This window comes from Macaca nemestrina, chromosome 1, assembly GCF_043159975.1.
Source record: "Macaca nemestrina isolate mMacNem1 chromosome 1, mMacNem.hap1, whole genome shotgun sequence".
Classification (NCBI taxonomy): Eukaryota; Metazoa; Chordata; class Mammalia; order Primates; family Cercopithecidae; genus Macaca; species Macaca nemestrina.
In genome coordinates, this window is record NC_092125.1 from 125,954,245 (window position 1) to 125,971,988 (window position 17,744).

Below are 17,744 nucleotides of genomic sequence, written 5' to 3' on the forward strand. Positions count from 1 at the left end.
CCAATGATCATAGAGTTACAGGTTACTAAATTAAAATCTCTTGTAAAACAACAAGCATTTCCCACCAATCCTCTGTACCGCTCTGAGTTACACCTTATTTATACTGGCATTACTGACTCCTGAGGAAGTCAGAAAGGCTTCTAGAGCCTTCTCTGTTTGAGAGTTTGAAATAAAGACAATCCTTCGGGACTAGAGCCTTTTGAGAGCAGTGATTGAAGGAAGGAAACTCAATTCTCAAACCTAATTGCTTCCCAAGGACTTTTTGAGAACTGCCTGGAGTTCCTGAGGAGGGGCAATAACAGCCCTGCCCCTGGGTCCCCTCCTCCGGAAGAGGTCTCTTACTTGCTGTCCTTCTTCAGGTTCCCTAACCCAGGTTGGTTCTTGGTACATCTAATTGAATTAACAGAGCTTTGTTCAAAAGTATCTTTTATGTGCAAAAATTCATCTAGGAGCTTTCTACAGCTACATAGAAGCTTGTTGCCTGGAAGCTTATTTAGTAAGTAAGACAACATATGCTCAGATAACCAGAACAAAATAGTATGTGCAGAGAAAAAATAGTGACACAAAGCAATCTAAGTAGGAGAACTTCATTTAACATGAGGGGAATTAGAAAAAATGTCCTACAGGACATGCACTCTGAATCTTGCTTAGGGCAGGTAGAGTTTATGAAAACAAAACGGAATAGGAGGGAATGAGCATTTTAGGTGAAAGGAATAGAGTGAAGAGTGGGCAAAGGTATGAAGCTGGGGAAATGTAGAGAATAAGGCTAGTGACTTTTCATAGTATGGTTCCTTTGTGGGTACCTAAAGGATTCTGTAGAGTCTGCCCAATGGCCAGAACTACATGATTTAATCTACCTGACAAAGCTTTATCTGAGGAAAAAACCAAATCTGTAAGATACCCAAGTTTGACAGTTTAAGACCCATTCCATGAATCTCTGTAGAAATGTTAAATGTGATACTATCACTACTATTATCTGAATTTAATGAATAGTACACATTTCTGTGGTGACATTAACTATTTATGGGTTTTGTTGAAAAACTAATTTATTAATTTTGAAAGGAAAAGATAAATAATTGTATAAGAAACCATATTTAGCTAAACATACAATAGTATAACTTTATTTCAAGTGATAACTGGATACTTTAAATGTTTTATAAGCATTAAAATGTTTCATAATGTAGAAAATGGCTAATAATAACTTGATTCTTTTGAGACTTCTAGTACTCTCCTGAGACTTTGATAAAGCTGTTATGTCTGGCCATAATATATTTGAGAATATAAAATAAGAAACAGATCTTTGAAAGTGATTTGAAAAACATGAGAGTATTATATAAATGCAAAGTATTTCAAATATGACTCAAACTGCTATATTATTTTTTGGTGTTCTGTTCATTTCCTACTTTTTAATACCTGGTCTTTCCACACAGGCACAGAACCTATTAAGATATAGCTTGAGCTGCATTATCCTACTTTCTGAAGGGATGATATTAATAGCTTAATAATTTTTTTATTCTTCAAATCACTGACCTCCCATGACCTCCCATTTCTTCTTATATAGTATCTATAGTCCAATCCTTATAATCACTTCCTTTTATATAATCCCTTGGCCTTCCACCCTCCAATTATAAGGAAATCTTGATCCCGGTTAAAAGTTGATGCTGGTTAAATTCAACTCTCCAGGAAGTCCTAGCCAGAGCTATCAGGCAAGAGAAGGAAATAAAAGGCATTCAAATTGGAAAAGAGGAAATCACATTATCTCTCTTTACTGATGACATGAACATATACGTAGAAAACCCTAAAGATTCCTGTAGGAGAATCCTAGACTGATTGCCGACTTCAGCAAAGTTTCAGGATAAAAAATAAATGTACAAAAATCAGTAGCATTTCTATACACCAATAACATTCAAGCTGCAAACCGAATTAAGAACTCAATCCCATTTACATAGCCCCCAAAATAAAATAAAATACCTAGGAATACAGCTAACGGAGGAGATGAAAGATCTCTACAAGGAGAACTATAAAACACTGATGGGATAAATTGTAGACAACACAAATAAATGAAAAAATTTTCCATGGTCATGGGTTGAAAGAATTAATATTGTTAAAATCATCCATTACCCAAAGCAATCTAAAATTCAATGCAACTCCTATCAAATTTCATTTTTCACAGAATCAGAAAAACCAGTCCTGAAGTTCATATGGAACCCTGCCCCAAAAAAGCCCAAATAGCCAAGGCCAAAGCATTTCTAAGCAAAAGGAACAAATCCAGAGGCATCACATTGCCTGACTTCAGATTATACTACAAGGCTATAGTAACTAAAACAGCATGGTACTGGTACAAAAATAGACATACAGATCAATGGAAGAGAATAATAATAATAAAGCCACATACCCACAACCATCTGACCTTCCAAAGTGGACACAACTAAACAATGGGAGAAAACACCCTATTCAATAAACAGTGCTGAGAAAACTGGCTAGCAATATGCAGAAGAATGAAACTGAACCTCTGTCTCACCCCATACAAATATTAACTCAAGATGGATTAAGGACCTACATGTAAGACCTGAAACCATAAAACTCCTGGAAGAAAACCAGGGAAAAACTCTTTTGCACATCAGCCTAGGCAAAGAATTTATAATGAAAACCCAAAAAGCAAATACAACAAAAACAAAAATAAAAAAAAAAAGGGACTTAAACTAAAGAGCTTCTGCACAGCAAAATAAATAATCAACAGAATTAATAGACAACCTACATAATGGGAGAAGTATTTAGAAATTATGCCTCTAAAGACTAATGTTTAAAATCTACAAGGAACTCAAATAACTCAACAAGAATACAACAAACCACCCCATTAAAAATTGGGAAAAGGCACGAACAGACATTTCTCAAGAGAAGATGTACAAGTAGCCAACAAACACATGAAAAAAATTCTCAGTATCACTAATATTCAGAGAAATGTAAAGCAAAATCTCACTAAGGTGCCATCTTACACCAGTCAAAATGACTGTAATTAAAAAGTCAAAAAGCGAGATATGCTGGCATGGATGTAGAGAAAAAGGAATACTCATATACTATTGGTGGGAATGTAAATAAGATCAAGCTCCATGGAAAACAGTATGGAGATATCTCAAAGAACTAAAAAGAGAACTGCCATTTGACCCAGCAATTCTACTACGGGGTATCTACCCAAAGGAACATAAATCATTATATAAAAAAGACAACTACAGTCATATGTTTATTGCATCACTATGTATGATAGCAAAGTCATGAAACCACCCTAAGTCTCCACCAATGGTTGATTAAATAAAGAAAAAGTGCATATACACCATGAAATACCATGCAGACATAAGAAAGAATTAAATCATGTCATTTGCAGCAACATGGATGGAGTTGTAGGTCATTATCCTAAGTTTAACAGAGAAGCAGAAAATCAAATATTGCATGTTCTTATGTATAAGTGGGGGTTAAAGGAAGGGTACACATGGACATAAAGATGGAGAAAATAGACCGTGAGCACTCTAAAATGGGGAACGTTTGAAGGTTGAAAAATTACCTACTGGGTACAATGTCCAATATTTAGGTGATAAGTATACTAGAAGCCCAATCCCCAGCCATTATGCATGTAATATCCATGAAACACACAAGCACATGTACCCCCTGAATCTAATTTTTTTAAATTCAACTTTTCATCTCTTCATGCTCATATCCCAGTAGCTAAATGTGGCTAGTTTTTCTCCAACCATTTAGAAACAAGTCTCATTTGAAGTTCATGACCATAAACCTCAAGGGGGTCCCCAGAACTGCCTGGTAATCCTTCCTGAAGCAGGGGGCTTCTGGGACACCACACTCTCTAGGTTCTCCTCCTTCCCAACCCATTATTGCTTTTTTCTCTCTTTCGCTTTTTGTCCGCATCTCCTCAAATGTCTCAAGGTTTAATCCTTGGACCTCTCTGTTTCCTACATTCGCCCTAGATGATTTTTACCCAACCCCATGGTCTATATGTGGGCCATTCCAAAATAGTTATTTCCAGGGTAGACTGACTCCCCAGTTAATTAGTGAGACTCCCTTCAGCATCATCCATTGTGTGCCACTGCCTTCCTAGAATTTTCACTTGGATGTTTTATAAACATTTCAACTTTAACTTGTTCAAAGCTGAGCTCTTTAGTTGCCTTCCTAAACTTGCTACTCACCCAGGATGCTCTATCTCAGTAAATGACCACTCCATTCCTCCAACTGCTTAGCTTACACCTCTCACCATCTCTACCACCTTTTCCTTAGATGCATCATCAGCCCTTTCTTGGATTATTGCCATCATCCCCAAACTGTTCTTCTGGCCTCAACCCTTGTGATAATGTCATCTCCACACAGCAGACAGAGTGACTCTTTCAAAACTTTAGTGAGGTCATGACATCCCTCTGCTCATCATCCTAATGGCTTCACATCTTATTCAGAATAAAAGAGGAGTTCATTAATTCTCTAGTGACCTAGCCCCTGTCCTCCCTGGGGGCTCACTGCTAGCACTGTCCTCCGAATTCATGGCACAGTGCCTCCATGTTGCTCTTCGAACACACCAAGCACTTCCCAGGGCCTTTGCACTTGCTGGTATGGAATACCCCCAGACATCTCCATTATTTGCTTCCCCACTTCTTTTTAAAATATCTTCTCAAAGAAAATTCTCTGAAAATTTAATCTGAGATAATAGCTGCTACCCACATACCCTAATCCCTCAATTTCCTAATCTTATTTATATTTTTCATAGACTTTATAATATTCAAAAAGTATATGCAAAAATAACTTCTCCCCCTCTAGTTGAGAGTAAATATTCAAGGGCAGACTGTGTCTGTTTTGTGTACAATTATAACTACAGAACTTAAAATATTGCCTGGCATACACTAAGCACTGAAAAAATATTGTCAGATGAATGAATGAATGATGATCCTGAGACTCCTTCCTTTGGGGAAATAGAGGAAAATACAGAGAAAAGTTATGTTTAAATTCATTCCTTCATCATTTGAATTCCTGAGGAGAATCTGGCTATATCCTATATATTAAGGAGTTGAGAAAAACAGTAGCCACAGAACAAGCTACAGCTGAGTTAGTGACTATTTTAGCTGAGAGTCGACTACATGTCTATTAACAGATCAGCTTAGGCAGAGAAAAAGCAGGTTTCTGAAAATTGCTGTGGTTTTATATAGTTTTTAATCTCAAATTGCGTTTCAGATGAGTTTTATTACTGTTGTATAAGCAAAACTAAAGGGGGTCTTTAGCTTTACATATACACAATGTGGCGTGGCAACCATTGGCAACACATATTTATTGAGAACTACCCTGTACCATGTACAGCCATCATGTACCAGAAGACAAAGGGAATGAGGTCCAGGTCTTCAGAGTCTAGTGTGGGGTTTCTCAGCCTTGGCACTATTGCCACTTTGGGCCAAATAACTTTGTTTTATGGGGCTGTCCTGTGCATTGTAGGCTTTTCAGATGCATCCCTGGGCCCTCTATGGACTAGATGACTAGATGTGGTAGCATCCCACAAACTGTGACAAACAAAAATGTCTCCAGACATTGCCAAATGTCCCCTGGAGGGCAAAATCCACCACATCCCCACTGAGTACTATTGTTCTAGTGGGAAGATAGAAAAAATACTATATATGTGTAATATATACGATATATTGCAATATAGAAGGCAGTTGTGATAAAGTACTTAGTACCTAGCCAGAGCAATGAAGGCTAGAGGTGTTTTACAAGGGAAAGGGTTCAAAGTTGACTTCCTAGATAAGGAAAGGACCAACTCTCCTCTAAAGTTTAAAAGGTTCCTTCTGACTGACACTGGCTGGGGAAGACCTGGGCGGATAAGAGTTCCAGGAAATCAAGAGGTTGGATACAGAGAACGAAAGAAAAAGAATGTTACTAAGAGGAGGGGATTCAATTTCTCCTCTTTTGCCTCCTCGTTCTTACTGTTCCCCATGTTGCCTATAATTACATTAGTAAATTATCTCTGTAAATATAACATAAAATACAATGAACGTGGCACAATTAGAACAGGTAGTGGTTTTTTTTTTTTTTTTTTTTTTTTTTTTGGCCAAATGAGAAAAGCGAATTCAAATCCAGAGCTGATTAAAATTAACTTTAGACATTCAAAAAGAAATAATTTGAGAAAAAGACCTTAAAGGTGAAGGAATTGGAACTCTAAAAAGAATTTTCCCTTCACTGCATTAAATGGAGTGATTCTGGGAATTAAGAGGCTCTAGCATTTTCTTTGTCTTTTCCACACCCACAACCCTGTCTTGCATCCTTACGTAGCTGTTGAAGCTCTTCCACACATATCATTTGACGATGATGTCAATTTGTCTATGGTAAGTCTACCTCATTGGGTAGCTTCTCCCTGCCTCCAGGAATGTGTCTGGACCTCATTGGTGCTGTGTCCTCAGGAAACTAGAGATGCAGGGTCAAATTCCAGGTTCAGAGGCCTCTTGTATATCCAGCACGCTTGACATGACAGAAAAGAGATGAACTTTACACATGCTTTTTCCTTCCTTTCTCCTTCACCTCCTTTGTTTCTTTCCATATGGCATCCCTATGGTGGCTTCAGTGACTGCCTATATGACACACCACATACCCAAATTGATCTGTTACCCTCTGAGCCTGCATCTGCTCTTCTCATACAGGACTTATTTCCCCAAATTTCAAACCTAACTGGGTCCCCCTCAACCCAAATTGGCATCTTCTATGTTCTACAGTTAAAAGCACATTTGAGAAAATTTTGACATATGGTTTAAATACTCTTGGTTTCCCTTTTCCCATTTCCTGACCAGTTTCCACTTTTTCTCTATATGCCACAGAAGGACAAATTCAGCATTGATTAAAATCTGGGAAATGACTAAATTCAATAAGGAATAGGAAGACATTATGGTCATTTTCACCAAATGGGTCAAGCTAAGTTCAGATTTTATTAATAAATGTATTTCTTTGTAAGAGGTGTTTTATGAAAAAACAAAAAACAAAACCAAAATGTGACATATGCCCAACAGTCAAGGGTGGAAAACAAGACACACCTGTTACACAGGACATTTAAAGAAAAAAATGGTGAAATAAAAACAGAAGTCTTTATGTTTCCTGAAAAATCTTCATTCTGTGAATGACAGATGCTAGCTGGAATGGGCCATTCATGAGTCACAGATGAGATGCTGCTCACTTTCATTTAAAGAAAGTAATATAAATACTATTTTTGGATCATAAGCAACACTTAATCCAATGCAAATCTTCACTTGTGTTTTTCAAAGTTATTCACAACAGTTTTTTGGAAGCATAAATTCCAAGATGTTTCATTGGTCATAAAGCGAAATGGGCACCATACATGGAACCTGCCATTCTGGTCTCATGAAAAGCATCCTTGAAACTCACTATAAGTGGGTTTCCTTATTTTCAGTGCAAATGAGTATCCATGATGGTGCTCTAACATTCATGATCTGAACAGGAACCTCAACCATTGTAATTCTTATTCACACATTAATCTTTCAGAAAACAAATGTAGCATTTTTAATTGCAGTCAAGTTTCTGAGTGAAGCATTTTTTTTTCTTACAGATGATTCTCAGTACTATTTGATGCATTGATTGATATCAGTCAACATGCCTCACCGATAAGCTGATGGGTACACTTCACAGATATTCCAGATTCATACAGTGCAATGTTTCACAACACATAACACCATGAAATCACTGTATGAATCCAAGAATTCCTACCTCTCTTGTGGTTTGCAACTTGAACAGAAGAAACTGTTGACAAAGCTAATTTGGGAGCAACTGGATAGGTTTAAAAGAATGAACAGTAAATTAGAAACAATAGTGAAACGTTCAAACTGTAATAACTTATCACCAACCCACTTGAAAAGTAGCCCTAAATTAACAGACTATTTGTATCTGTTGTTTCTGGGAGTTTATTTCAATCACAAAGTAAGGCTTGTATTTGGCTGCAAATGGTTCAACATTGTCAGTAATACAGTTTAGAAGTTTTCTTTTCAGAGGGAAAAATCATTACCATTTAAATCAAGAATCCAGTGAAGCAAGGATTGTTCCCATAACAATACGGATAGTAGGATCCCCTACTGTCAATCTTTTAAAATAGTAGTTGTGTTGTCAGTTGACATTATCATTGCCTCGGTTCACCATGACATTCTGTGTCATGATAAACTAGTCGACATATACACCATTCAGACTATTCTTGTTGAACTGATTAGGCATCCTAGAACATAGTCCCAATAGTCAGCCATTCAGCAGCATTTGGGCCTATCTCCAAGTCACCTTGAACATGTGTACCTTTAAAAGTTGTCTTCTCAGCATTTATTACCTTTTTGATGATATCAGCTTGTTAACGGCAGGGATTTCTCTCTATGTTTGCCTGCCATTTATTTTCCAATTATTCATGAAGAGTTGCTTGTGAAAATAGCCAAAACGGGATAGAGCCTGATGTTCTTTGCAGATGCTGACAAGATAAATTACGGCTGCATAGAACTGGCCTCTGCTACCAAGTGCACCTTTCACTAAAATTTCAAAGTTTAAGCACTTTGCTCAACTGGGCCGCTTCTCAGTAGATTTATTTGAACTCATTATCCACATTCTAAGAAAGTGCAACTGGTATCACGTAACAATATTTCTGAAAGTGTGTTGTCCTGTGACTCTCACAGACAACACAGCAAAATAATTAAATGGGCCTATTTCAGGTTTTGAACAATGCATAATCTTGTTCAGCTCAAAACTCACTGTGGAGAAGTGTTGTCTTAGAGCCTGTGTTGTATAATTTGTGAACTATGAAATTCAACAGGAAATACTGAGTGACATTTCACTGAAGATGCTGTCATTGAACTTGCCAGGGAATAAAGCCACTAAACCTCCTCCGAATCCTCACAGCATTATACTAATAGGGGCGAGCTTGATCTGTATTTCTTCTTTCATATATGTATGCAGAAACTTGAAAAAATTCATTTGGAGCAGATGATTAAGATAATTCTATTTGCTAGTAATATATGTATCTAGGACAGTCTAGATTTCATCACTCTGATCAAGGACTGAAAATGCAGCCCTTCCAATTTGACTCCTGAACAAATTGCTAATATATTTTGTTTTGCTTAGCAGCTATTTCCTGGTTCCTCCTTTTGCTCATTTCCTCTTCCATCTGTATTCATTAGAGCTTTAAAGGAACATCCTGTATATAACTAAGGAAGGTGGAAGCCAAAGATGTGCCTTTTTTGAAGAAGAAGAAGGAAGAAGGCAAAATAATACAATCTTATGTTAAAATAAATTCCTATTTATACATGACTATATATATCTATAGGCTAGATGTTAATATTAACATTACACTGAAGCTTATGAAGTTTATTGCTCAGCCTTTAAAAGTTCTCTTCCTGCGTAATCACGTTTCTGTCTATCAGTGTTGTTTTCTTTTTTCTTTTTATTTTCTTTTACTTCTTTGACATTAGGAGTTAGAAAATAATTACTGCTCTAAGGACAGACAGAGAACAGATTGCTCTAAATGCTGGAACACATGAATGTTAATTGATAAAGAAGATAAAAGGAAAAGTTCCAAGAAGGAAAATTTACTGTGATGTGAAAGACAGACAAAGGGGGGGGGCGGGGGAGAGAGAGAGAGAGGGAGGAGGGAGGAGGTAGGAGGGAGAGGGAGAGAGGAGACAGGGAGTGAGAAAGAGTGTGTGAGAGAGGCTAAAGGGAGGGAGGAAGAGAGGAAAATGGAGGGAGGGAAAGAGACAGAGAGATTGCTCTAAATTTTTGCAAGTCAGTATGGAGCAATAGTCAGAGAAAACAGATCTGTCAAGTGTCACAATGCGACCTCTATGTATTTTCTCAGATCCTCAGTACAACTGAGGTACCAGTTGGTTGACTTAAAAGTAAGAGGAAGACATTGAGAGGATGCCTGTGCCACTCACACATTTTTAAGTCTTGTTTGTACTCCACACTGTGGTGGCAACAGAAGTTTAGACTCCTCTTGGGACTGACTGACCTTCAGTGTAATCTGGTAAAGGGTTTTTTAACTTCCATGTCATTTAATTTTCCCCTTCATCTTTCACTCTAATATTTTGGGGATACTCTTCATATTAGAAAAAAGATTGAATTATGATTCTTTCAAAGACATAGCATTCATGATAATGCTCTTACTTTGTGCTAAAAATGGCATATAGGATTTTCCCCCAAACATGTGGGATTTTATATCAGTAGGAATTTTACATGCTCCTACCTTGTTTTGGGTTAGAAACCTCAAGGGAAGAAATATTCGGCCATATCCTATTAAACTTTGGAGGATCTGCATGCATCAGGAAAAATCAGGGTATGTTATTTTCAGCTATAATGTCATTTGGTCTAAACAGAAAATTATATGGATAAAGACACAAACCACACATCTGCTCTTTAACTTGGCTGTGATGCACTTAAACAAAACATGACTTCCACATCAAACAAGAGCAAGCAATTGATGATTCCCAAAACATTGAATGGACATTAAATATATAGCTACTTCCCTACCAAAGCTATACATTTCCCTTAAAATAAGGTAGAGTGTTCTTACACACACAAAAAAATACAAATAAGGACTTCAGCAATCCAAACCATTATGTAAAGCTGGTGCCTGAGCCTAGAAGATAACACTAAAGAAATAATTTCTCACTTGAGGATTCCATTCTCCTCAATTTATATTTACAGATATGAACTGGTTGCATTAGTCTTTCGTGATAGATTCTTTGGGGTGTGTTTTAAGTGTGAGCCATTATCTCTGAAAAGGAGTGGATATATTTGCTATTTTTATATGTGTAGTTTCTCAGAAAAGGAAAGAGGGATACCTGGCGGTTTTGGCTTATGGAGAAAAGTCCAAGCTGCTTCCTACTGTATCTAAGGTTCGTATGTATGGGTGTGTATGTGTTTTCATGATGCCTTTACCTCAAAATATGCTTCTAGAGTTATTGGTTCCAATGCAGAAATAAATAAAAGCATTAATTAATTTAAGAATTGGTATTATTTATGTCTTGGTATTATTTGTGTCTTCCAGTTATGGAAGGCAGAACATCCAGGCTAGGATTTAATGTTTTTAAACTACTTTTGTGAAGATGCATAGGGCATGACTATTAAAGCAGCTATTTTATGACTAAAATCCTACCATCTATTGAGTCCAGTCTCAAAACCACATGTCTTGTATTGTCCTTTGGTACCACCCAGGTCTGTAAGGACGGCTCATGGCTCTAAATTTGTGTAACCTGTTACTTTCAGTGCTCCTGTTTTCTCACTGATATGTGGACAGGCATGAGTTTTAATATTGCCAGTCAAAATTTTATAGGTCGATTTCTCATCTCTCTAATTGGATTGGATCTCTTTGAAGAAGGGCAAAGCCTTGCAGAGGGCTTCAGTAAATATCTGATAATTGAGAAATAGATATCAAGTGGCTATGCTACTGTAAACAGGTTATTATCATGTTGTTTCCTCCATAATTAGATTATAGTGCCTTCTTCCAAGACAAAAGACTTGCACTATAACTTTGCTTTTTAAATATTTGCTAGAAAAGCTGATCTGATAGAGACAACAGAGCTGTTGCTCTGTTCCGCTCTGTTCTCATACATCTATCCACAAAGGCAAAGGAAATCTTGATGATATCTATGAAAATTTGTGAAGGAAGAAAGAATGTAATAATTTTCCACATCGGCACTCAGGTGTTATTAAAGAAATAAGTATTTGGTAACATGTAGGCAAAATATGTAAGTTAATTGACTGAATGTTGCTTTTCACTTGAGTATTTTGATGATGGGTAGATATTGAATGGTAGATATTGAGTTAATAGGACAAGCCTACTTGATCTGTGATGATCAGCTTTGAAAAACCATAAATTTGTGTTCTGAGGAAATTAGTATTGTCTGTATTCCCAGAAATTGTTTTATTTAATAAAGCTTTCAAGTATTAGTGTGGTTTTACATAAAAAATGTATTTGCATTATTAGTATCAGATAAAGACAATCTTAGTTTCGTGAACTAGCTCTCTCCATCTTTTTCTGTACAGAGACAAATATAGGTCATAAGTAGGGGTGATATTTGCAAGCTTAATGTTAAGTAGTGACTGGTTTGTCTTGATAAAATGCAAGTACTAGTATGATTTATTATTTTGTTATTGAGCTTTGCCAAGAAATTTAAGTAAAGATAATAATTTTATATTAAATCAATTTTAGAAATGAGTTCTGAAAAAAATGCTATAAATTAAACTTTATTTCATATTTGAATATTTTAAATATTTGTCTGTGCCTGTATTTTAGTATAACTCCTTTCTTAGTGTTTTATGACTTTTTTCCCCCCAGGATGCTGAGTTTCCAGTTTATGGATCTTCTTATATGTATTTAAAAAATTAATGTAAGTCATTCTACTTTCAAATTGCTGAGACTTCTTGACCTGTATGTACTTATCAAGATAGACACCTCACTTACAATCTGTTCCTACTGAGAATATAATTGTCTTCCGTATTGTGTACCTAAAATATTTTCTTGGGCAGGGGAAGCCTTTGTTTTTGCCTGGGAATATAATTTGACTTTTTTTTTTTCAAATAATTTTCATTATGTAGAATGCCTAATCTCCTTGAACTACTGAATCTCAGAACCACCAGCAGCCATCATATGAAAATCCTGATAAAATTCATACATATGTCCAGTGGGACAAAATTTTATGTGCTCTGCATTTTCCTTGGGAGGAAAAATGTTATCCTGTAAAAATGGATACTGAAATTTGTGGCCTCTAAAGTCCTATAGTGTGTTACTGACTACACATATATATTTTAACATTTGGCCATAATGAGATTTTTTAAGTTAATATCTCATTTCAATTTTTAAATGTATTTTGTTTTATAATTGCAAGACCAAGTGAGAAAACAACTTAAAATTAGCCAATTACTCTCTGAGTAATTTTACTTTTTATTCTAATACCTTAGCATGTAGTAAATGCTCAACAAATATTACTAACATTTAATTCTCAGAAGTAAATTAAGCATATTAGAGGCTACTTTAATAGTATGACTGAGAGTAATTCTATCTTATCACATCCAATTCCAATGAAAGTTTTTGTAGAACATGAAGTTTCTGCGAATTCTTAGTGAGAAAAGTTCTTAGCAATGGAAACAAATTATAATACATCAACAATATTTGTATTGCTTCTTTGTATGAACTGTTGTAGAATGTATCAATTTCTTTTTTTTTTTTTCACAAATCAACTAGGGAAAATCTTTGGGTCAATATGAATGTCTCAGAGTGGTGTTTTGTTACAAGGCAAAGGGCACTGGGATTCAGAAGATGAGAGGTCTGATCCCTGTTCTGCCACTAAGGAGCTATCTGGCTGTTAATTCCTCTGGATTTTACTTTCCTAATCTGTAAAACAGATAAGGAAATTTCTAAGGTTTCTCTCAGCTGACAAGTTCCATCACTCCAGTGGTTTTCTCATGGCCTAGCAGCATCATAGTAAAGTTCATGGAAGGGTGATGCCTGTAGATATGAGGCATATGTCATTTGGAGAATCTAGTGGATTAAGAATTCCTTGTGTGATGAGGAAATTCTCCCTACATGCCTTGACTGTGGACCTTTTGACTGCCAGTGAAACCCAAACTGAATTGAGAAATTATTGTAAGGGTGAGGGGAAGGATTACGATATGCTTATGAATGACAAATCATTCAGGAGTAGTTTTTTTATGGAAAGCACTTCTTCTTAAGGATCCTGGTTCCATACCTTTAGGAAAATTGACAATTTGTCTTGAGGATCTCCCTGGTCAGGCTCCAAAGACTATGTCTACATAGGTAGTAGGGAGACCAAAATCACTTATTCCATAACTGCCTCCTTTAAAATATAAAATATCTGAAATGCCTTTCGGTTGCTATTATTAGTCTGAATTTTCAGATTGTATCTGTGGGAAGCCTAGAAAGTAATTTAATATTTAGGATAAATTTATTTAGGATATGATGCATGTAAATAGAGCTCAGGCTGGGTTAAAAGCCCTGTTCCACCACTTTGACGATTCCTTAACTTCTTTGTGCCTAGCTTTTCTCATCTGCAAAATGGAATAGACAATGACACTATCTGCTACGCACTGTTGTCAAGACAGAATGAGTTAATATTTGCTTGGCATCGTAGTGAGCATTCAGTAAATGTTAGCTCATTCTATTTGTGGTTGCTATTGTAAATAAAAATCAGATTGCTGTACTATAAACATTTACTGACTCGAAGTAGGAAAATAATATCTTCCCCTTTATTTTTCAGTATTAATTGTTCTTAAAGCAAGTGATCTGATAAGTTAAAAAGATCTCTTAAGATATAGCTTACTTTAGAGAATAATCCAATTCTAGGGTCTCTATCAATTACTATTATTCAGAAAGCAATACAAATCATTTTGTAATAATGTGGACAATATTTGATTTTTAACCTTTAATCTGAAAATGGTTAATTCCTAAATTTCTTTCAGTTTAGAGCCACATCAGCTTAGAATATGAATCAAATAGGTAGTTTCTCCAATTTTTTTTAAGAACCCACCCCCAAAACTGTTACATGACAATTTAGTGGTGGCACTTGAAATCAGTTTTCATGAATGAGAAAAATTGAGATTTTGGTTATAAAAATTAGACTCTGGAAGGAAATAGTTTCCTCTTCTGCACCTAAACAAAGCTTACTGCATTGTAAGTTGAAGAAAACTATGATAGAATTGCTAAATCTGACTGTCTAGTGCTGACGTCCCAGTGAGTCAAGCTGTAAAGCAAGCTTGAAACAGAAAACTAAAGACGGTTTATTTACATCAGGGAAGCTTTAGAGGTAGAGTTGCTTTAGAATAGTAAGTTGTCTTCTATCACACATGGCATCTACTGAGCAGCTTTCAAGTCACTTTGTGGATGGCCTTTAAGAACACTGTAAAAATGTAACTTCCCCATCAAGGAGAAAGTTTTCTGATTTTTTTTTCTAGTATTGTCTACCATGTAATATCTCATATTTTAGTTTAATTTATATAAATGAGAAGGTTAATTATAATGTGATGGTAGAATGAAAAAAGTCCTAGTTTGGAAATTGGACATTGAGCTGGAATTCTGGTTCTGTCATTATTTAGATGCTTTAGGGAATTCATTTAAGACTTGGCTGCCTGGTCTGAAATGATGAGGTGGATGAGTTGCTTTTTTATTAAGTTTCCTAACAACACTAATGCTTACACAATTTTTGGTTCTAAAATATGGCAACCTGTGAGAAACAGGGTACCACCATGATATGATATGCCACTGCCGAGAGGATGTTAGTGAACCTTCCTTAAACATTCTTCTTCCCTGGCATATGAGGAAAATATCTGGTGGAGATAAAATTGCAAGGTCTCTTTGGGTTTATACAGTCACTGCTGTGATTCCTCAGGAAGTCTGGAAATAGCATTTTTTTTTTAATTAAAAACAATTTTTTTAAGCACACACTGCATTTGGGATGGAAATAGCATTATTGATGCCCAGAAAGAAATCCACAGGACCATCCTGGCTAACACGGTGAAACCCCATCTCTACTAAAAATCCAAAAACAAAATTAGCCATGCATGGTGGCACGAGCCTGTAGTCCCAGCTATTCGGGAGGCTGAGGCGGGAGAATGGCATGAACCCGGGAGGTGGAGCTTGCAGTGAGCCGAGATTGCGCCACTGCACTCCAGTCTGGGCGACAGAGTGAGACTCTGTCTCAAAAAAAAAAAAAAAAAAAAAAAAAAAAAAAAAAAAATCAAAAACAAAACAAAAACAGAAAGAAAAGAAACAAAATCCACAGAAAACTCTAAACTTCTACGGGAGAAATCCCCAGAGCCTTGGAGGTAATCTGACTATCTTCACAGCAATTGCCTACTCTCAGAAACACACCATCATGAAACAGATGGGGAAAACAGAGTTTGGTATAATATTGGTAGAGTTCTCCTTGAGATGGCATATAGAATTTTATTTTGTTATAAGCAACTATCTTGAGGAAGAAAAATTTTTGGTTTACTGTCACAGAGTAGGCATAAGCATGTTTCACAATTTGCATAGCTAATTTCACGAACTGTCTCATGTTCTATAAAATATCTGACATCTATACATTTTCCCTCTTCCTCAATATATTGAGGATGTTTGGTGGTAGAGGAATAGCATATTTTTAAAAAGGGAGGTCAGAGTCCTCCACCTCTGTCCTCAGACACCATACTTGTAAGTTCTCCAGCTGACAACACAATAAGGAATCAAAAAATGAACTCTGATTTTTCTCCAGGACTCTACAGTTCCCTGCATAGAAATGGGTCAATTAGGGATCAACAGGCCTTCTAAAGCACAGCGTAATGGATTGGAAAAAGTCTAGGGTAGAAGTCAATTAATCTAGAATTTTTCTTTTCTAATCTCTTCCACTTGGTATAATATTATGAGTGTAGCCGTTGCAGTCAGATAGGCATTCCGGATTGTACTGCATTGGACAAGTTATGTGGCCACTCTAAACCTCAGATTCACCATTTGTAAAATAGAATTCTGTAGACATGTGGAAATATCTCTCTACAATTACTTTCCCTAGGCAGTGGTGTGGTTAGTTGGACGGCTCTCCACTAATAGTCCCAGAAGACTTCAATTGATACTCACATCCTTGAAGTAACTGGCACAGTACAGGAATTTCGTAGTTAACATGTCTAAAGTTTCATCAAATGAAACCTTTTGGAGATCTTGGCAAGTTTTTGCTTAAGCTAGGAATTTCCTGATCCCACAGAGATAACTGGCAAAGGCAGAGATATCAGCTCACACTTAAAAAAAAAAAAGTGGCTTGACATTGTAAAGTCACCTGGGAAAATGCTAATACACGATAAAGTTAATTTGCTCAAGGTGGGTAATTGTTGTCAATACAGATTGGTAAACTTATTGGATTTTTAAAAATAATTTAAGTAGGAGACTATTTCAGCTCCTCCATTGGAATATTCGATTTGTTCTTCAGGATTAAAGAGGCAGCTATGTCCTAATGTTCATTCAATTTTAGGATAACCACAAGGTTTCATGAATGTGAAATGCTAGTTACACAAATATGAAATGGTTCTGTGATGAGGATACTGGGTAAATGACAGTCCCAAAGGCATTTCACCTGGGACCTTAGCTTTCCTTCTAGAACATCAGCAAACAGTTCAAAATTAATGTAGCACACCATGCAATTTGCCATATCGCTACTGTAGTCTGATAATTTTTTCCTCATTACATAAAACCTAATTAGTTAAAGGGCAATTCAAATGAAACTTTTATTTGGGGGATTTAGAAGTATTAAAGCAAAGGGGAAAAAAACCCAAACACTGCAGCTCTCTGTATAACATGAATGCGATTATTAATAACCCTTGGGTGGGAAAATGATTAACCTTGTTATTTTCTTCACGATCCAGGTTTCTACAATAAATCAGTACTGCACAAAAATATTTGGATGCTGTATGGAAAACAACTTTCACGAGGTCTCCAACTGGCGTAAAATGTTTTCAAGTATGAAAACATCTCTGGGCTTCCTCAACCGGCTGATAGATCCCTGCAGGTAGCACTTCCCTTGTTTAATGGTCTTGCCAATCAAATCAAATTAGAGATGAATTTTTAACTCTGTGATGAAGGCAATGTTTATTATAAGATAAAACAGGACAATTTGCTATTTCCCTTAAGTGAACTGTTGTTTTAAATTGAATAAGTTAGGGGTGGGGGATAGGAGAGGAATAGCCAA

General features: G+C 36.2%; 1 protein-coding gene across 19 annotated transcripts in view; it reads right to left on the reverse strand.

Moving 5' to 3' along the window:
* The window catches only part of LOC105489205 (netrin G1), a 362,022-nt gene that overhangs the window by 54,408 nt on the left and 289,870 nt on the right, over nucleotides 1-17,744 (reverse strand). For 9 of the 19 annotated variants that reach the window (XM_071070073.1, XM_071069961.1, XM_071069995.1 and 6 more), the window contains 2 exons: nucleotides 10,259-10,324; nucleotides 7,753-7,812 (listed from right to left, as the gene is read on the reverse strand). The exons of 7 other annotated variants lie outside the window; for them this stretch is intronic. In XM_071070073.1, coding sequence (XP_070926174.1) covers nucleotides 7,753-7,812; nucleotides 10,259-10,324 — 126 coding nt within the window. The remainder of the gene's footprint in view (nucleotides 1-7,752; nucleotides 7,813-10,258; nucleotides 10,325-17,744) is intronic. 3 more of the 19 variants (XM_011753888.3, XM_011753887.3, XM_011753893.3) reach the window with 1 other exon arrangement.